This window comes from Pinus tabuliformis, chromosome 5_2, assembly GCF_031772625.1.
Source record: "Pinus tabuliformis cultivar Carrire ecotype Pingquan chromosome 5_2, CPIR1, whole genome shotgun sequence".
Classification (NCBI taxonomy): Eukaryota; Viridiplantae; Streptophyta; class Pinopsida; order Pinales; family Pinaceae; genus Pinus; species Pinus tabuliformis.
Window position 1 is genome coordinate 720,096,440 of NC_142306.1, and position 6,000 is coordinate 720,102,439.

General features: G+C 31.2%; 1 protein-coding gene across 1 annotated transcript in view; it reads left to right on the forward strand.

Moving 5' to 3' along the window:
- Positions 1-2,827, forward strand: part of LOC149161211 (2,3-bisphosphoglycerate-independent phosphoglycerate mutase-like) — a 353,348-nt gene extending 350,521 nt beyond the window's left edge. Inside the window, exon 8 of the mRNA XM_089434807.1 lies at positions 2,495-2,827. Within this exon, the coding sequence (XP_089290933.1) occupies positions 2,495-2,659 (165 nt within the window). The 3' untranslated portion in view covers positions 2,660-2,827. The remainder of the gene's footprint in view (positions 1-2,494) is intronic.
- Positions 2,828-6,000: the final 3,173 nt, after the last annotated feature.

A 6,000-nucleotide genomic window follows, 5' to 3' on the forward strand; every position in this document is an offset into this window, starting at 1 on the left:
TAGTTCCGTATTTTATATTTCCACAGTGTTTTTATTGTGAAGAATGCAATTGCAAATTTATCATTATTTGCCGAATAATAATTTAGAAGACAAATATTTTGCTAACAATTAGAAGATAAATCTGTAGTAAAGAATTTTCACAACTCCAAAAGAGGCCAAGTCGGTCCTCCTAGTCAAGTCAACTTATTAGAGAAAGGAACCCATTCAACCTTCAATATGACTGTATATACAAGGCAATTTGACCTCTTCATCAAGCAAGAATCTCAATCTATCTGAGGAAAGCAAGCGATGGTCTAGAGCAGGGAAACAAAGATCTGAGGCAAACAAAGAACCTAATCTAAGGCTAAATAAGAAGTCTTTTCTAAGGCAAAGAAGAAGGTGATATGAGGGTTGTAGGACCGATTTTATGGATCAAAATGGACATCGGAATTATTCCCTAATAGAGCAAGCTAGATTGAATTTCTTGGGTAGCCATATGACTTGACTAGGAGGCCTGATGGACCAGGTTTGACCTCGCTATATTGTTGGATTGTTTGACCTTGTATTTGACTGATGTATCTCTGTTGAACTTGATGATTTCTCTAAGAAAAAGGTTTTTGGGTTTTCCCCCATGTGGGTTTTCTCAGGGTAAATTCATGTGTTCTTTGTGTGGTTCTCTTCATGATCCTACTATCATTATTATGTTGTTGATGTCTTCTGTCTAATTGCTTAATGATGGAATAATGGATAAGAATGTGAATAAAGATCTAAATCATTTGAAGTAATTATCAATATAGAAGAGCCTACATAAAAATCAACTCGAGATAGGTCTTTGGAGGGCATGCTTTTCCTTGTCTTATGTTAGTTTTAGCCTTGTTCTTAAGTTGAGTGTCTTTCTTTCACCTCCTAGCCTTAAGCCTAAGCTACTAGGAAATGGAGACAGATACAGATCCGGATATGAATCCACGATATTTTTGAAAAGCTAGAATCTGGATAACCATATATATATATATTAATTTTAAAAAACATATTCAAAGTTAAAAGTGAAAACCATTCATGAATCACAACATTAGAACTGAAATCATTACATATTTCATAAATCTAAAGATTGAAATCATGATGCATCATGCTTTATATAAAAGGATAATTATAAATACAAAATTGTATCTTCTCAATGATTATTCTAGTCAATGATTCTAAAAAATGGGTCTACATGTTTATCAATTGAATACTTCAACTCTACATCATGATCAACTTATCATATTCTTTGAAATTTTCCTTAAAATATAAAAATTCCCATCTAGTTGCAGTGGTAAATGAATATTGTACACTGTTTGAGTTCTAAGAGGAGTCTTCACCTAGAGTTGGATGGGATTGATCTAATTAAATTATTATTGACAAATCTATTTTCTATACACTATATATGATTATCTATGTATTGTCTCAAAATTTTCCTATTAGCAATATAAAAAATTGAAAATTAGAATTCTGATGTGTTAGACCCTTTCGCTAGCATTATCATGAGCTATACAACCTATAGGTAATCAATAAGTTATACAGCTATACAGTCTACAGATTACAACTAAGTAATCTAACTCAAAATCCAAATAGATTATTTTCTTTATAGGGTTTTAAACAAGTGGCAAATATCATTAAAAAAATAAAAAATAAACCAAAAAATCTAATGTTATTTGTTTGGGATCTGTCATTAGAGGGCTAGTTGGTTCAGGATCTATTTTAGTAGCATGAGACCTATTTCTGGGTTTGAAGGATCCGTTTATGTGGCAGATCCTATGCGGGTTTGGGTAAATCTGCATCGGTGTTTATATCGGAAAAATGGAAACGTGGTTCTAACATCAAGACCCCCTGGATCAGGTAACACAGTTTTAAACTTAGAATATCCATTAGGTGACCTACCTAGGGAAGGCCCCCTTGTGTTGAAAATCCACTAAAGTGCAGGAGGCAATGGCTGTGGTGACAATGGGCCACTTCTCGTAGTGTTGTCACTTTGTCTATTTCTTGTCTTGCAAGTTCCCCTTACAAGACCAGCTAGATTTCGAGGCAACAAAACCATTGGGCTAGCATGTGGTGGTCATCTCTAGAAAACATTGAAATATCTTCTTCATATGCTTTGCACATGGAACAATCCGGCTAGCATGTGGTGGTCATCTTCAAAACACACTGAACAATCTCCCTCGTCTGCTTTACATATAGTAAAGTCTTCGTGGAATATTTGGTTTGAACTAACTGCTTTACATATAGTAAAGTCTTCATGGAATATTTGGTTTGAACTGTGATGAGTTCAAATATTGTTTTGGTTTTAGAAAGTAAAAAATGAGTTTGGGCATTCTTTGGTTTTCTCTATCCTCTCTTATCGTCCTCCCTTTCAATATGAAGAATCTGCAGTATTGTTAGTTTTAACCTTTGTTTTTCTTTTTTCATGATTGTGTTCTTACTTGATGCTGATTGAGTGTAACGAGTTACTTAGCATATGCAATACCCATTATTCACACAGGTACCCATCGCTATTGGAGGCCCAGGAATTATGGAAGGAGTTAGATTTCGTAAAGATTTGCCCCATGCGGGACTTGCAAATGTTGCGGCCACTATGATGAACCTTCTGGGATTTGAGGCGCCAACTGATTATGAGCCAACATTGATTGAAATTGTTGACAGTTGATTTTTTTTTTCCTTTTTCTTTTTTTTTCTCTTTATGAATTGTGAACAGCAATACACGAAACCATGAATAATTCATAATCCATATGCCTGATATTCTGAAAGATCTGACATTTTGTTTCATCTAAATTTTATGTAAATAGACTTCCATCTCTAGGTCTTCTTGGCAGCAGAGTGTTTTTACCTTTCAAGTTCCGTTCATGGTGCACATTCATGTTGGGTTGAATAGAAGTATGTTCTTATTAATTTTGTGTTTGTCATACAATAGGCTACTTTGTTCATCATCATGCATTATTAGAAGAGTTTATCGATTTGTTTTCTGATGTTGTGAGCATGAATCACGAATCATTGTTCATTGATAAATTTAAGCTCGAAATTTATATCTTACTGTGTTCACAATTTAGTTGAAGGGATTGCCTTTTTTAGATTTTAATTCTATAGCATGTCCAATGACAGCTGTGTAATTGGCATGTAGACATCAGCCATATTTATTTTGACAGAAGGAAGAGATTTAGTAGTTGACTAGCGGGCGTTATAATATTACTATTTATGATTCCAAAGTGAAGGGCACAAATTGTAAAAATAATCTCATGAATTAAACCACACCGCCTATTATTTCACTAATCAACACATTGATTGATTTTATCAATCACTGTTGTTAACGTGCATCTATTTTTTTACAAGGAACTACATGATTGACATTGAATGCTTCCACAGTTCTAGGCTTTTCACTGACATTGATTGATTTTATCAATCACTGTTGTTAACGTGCATCTATTTTTTTACAAGGAACTACATGATTGACATTGAATGCTTCCACAGTTCTAGGCTTTTCACTGTCTGTTTTTAACTAGCACGTATTGTTTCAAGTGCAAGGCGCTATATGAGTGACATTGATTGACATTCAATGTCTCCACAGTTTTAGCTTGGCAGAGTGTACATGATATGTGTATATTTGCGGTGATTAGTTGAAGGCACATATTAACATGTATCTGGTCGTCTTACATTCTGTTTCAGTAGACCTTATTTCTGTTTCTCTCTCACGCACATAAAAACTAATAAGCGTAATCCATACTTACAATTAAATGAGTATTGAAAACGACATGGAAATATTCCAAAATAACATGGCCATCACAACAATTATCCTTTCAAAGTCACCATGTGAGTTTTATACAGGTTTTATACCTGTGTAAATACTCATTCTGATATTGCAGAAGCATGTACTAATTTGACCAGAGATTACTGGTATTTGCTGTTCAAATTTTAGTGGCTTTACATGATGAAGTGAGTAGAACTTCGGTTATCTATACGATGACAAAACGAAACTGTGTTTTTAAACCCTTCCTCAAACTCATAGATAGCCATTCCAATTATTTGTGACTTCATTTGCAACGTGAATTTCATATATTGATATGATTGGGGTATCTCTTACGAGAAAAAACTATTTTCACACGGGACATATTATAAATTTTATGATGTTTGAAATTACATTTTTATGAAATAATATTTTGCTAGAATCCATAACCTACTTCACATTGATGATGTAATGACTGACATTGTTGAAAAAATATGTTCAGAATGGCACAAATCATAGAAACGCATTGCGCAAAAAGATGTTCAGAATGGGACAAAATGTTAAAAATATATTGTGCTTTTGTCGCTGCAAACGGATGAAGACCATATCAGTGCCACTAGTCATTTGTGCAAAGGCGATGTTGGTCATCTCTTACATAAGGACGTGTCTCATATTTGTTTCCGATGTTTTGATCCGTCACTCTTGGGATTAAAAGAGATTAATGGTTGATTATATGATGGAAATTTAACAAATTATCTAAACATAATGAACAAAAATTGCAATAACTTGACTATTGATCTCAATATTTTTATTTTTAAATCTGAAATGTATTAATATTAAATATATGATTTTTATTTAATAAAATAATAAAAATAATTTTAAATTTTTTTTGTAATTGATTATGAATTTTATTGGGTGAATGCATGAAGATGGGTTACATTTTTTGGCCAAATGTAACTATGATATTTCAAAATTTCACTTTTTATCAAATTGAAACTTTCAAAATTCATATAAGTATTGTGAATTTTGGTTAGTAGTAAAAAGACAATTTGTGGAAATTTCACATTTTTATCCAATTGAAACCCTCAAAATTTATACAAGTATCGTCAATTTTGATTATGAGTAAAAAGACAATTTGTGGAGGATTATATTGTCTTAATAATATTTTTTGCAAAAAAAATTGTGTCATATAATTTTTCAGTTTTCCATTAAATGAAATGTTTTTTTTGCAAATTTTAGCACATTTTAAGAGGTACCAAGTTTATTTTTTTATGCAATTTTTTTTTTATTATTTTTCCAAATTGGCCCATTAAATATTTCAATTGCATTTTGCAAACACGTGTTAGTTTTTTTTCAACTATTTAAATAAATTGAAAAACCAAGAGTGCTCTTTTTGAAAATTTTCCATGGTATATATTTTATGTGGTTAAGTTTTTATTCAACTTCTTTGAAACCATCTAGAAAAATTTCAAACATTATGTTTTAAATAAACTAGATGAAAAATATCATATGAATTTGAAAATGTCAAACTCATATGCAATTGTATCCAACATGATCAACTTTGCCACTTAAGAACAAATTTTGCCTTAAGTCCGCTAAGTACAAAATGTTGTAGAGAAATCTGCATAAAGGGTTGCTAAAATTATGGTTTTTATGACATCATAAGCTTGACCAAACATTCAAGTTATAAATTCAAATAGCTCGATCAAGGGTTTATGAAACCCTTGACCCATTTACTGGTTAACAAGAGCTCAATCGAGCTATTGTAAAAATAAAGTTTTCCAAATTTCAAAGTGGTTTCATTTTTAAAGATAGAATTCTTATTTGAATCCCAAACTTCAAAGATGTTTCATTTTTAAAGATAGAATTCTTATTTGAATCCCATAGATTTAGAATCAAAAAAGATACCAAATTTAACCCTTTAATAGTTTATAAAGTTTTTCCAAACTTCAAAGAGGTTTCATTTTTAAAGATAGAATTCTTGTTTGAATCTCATAGATTTAGAATTAAAAAAATCTAAAAGTTAACCCTTTAAAAATTTAACCAAGTTGATATGATATTATTTTACTTAAAATGGAAATTCAACTAAATCTAGGTTATTAATAAATGTCATGTGTCGGTTTGATAAAAATATAGAAATAATTACACACATGCTTCATATTGGATGGTAAAAAGTGTTATATATATATATATATATATATATATATATATATATATATCATGTTATGACTAAGCTCGTGTAGATAACCTCAAAAGAAACAAAAATTTAT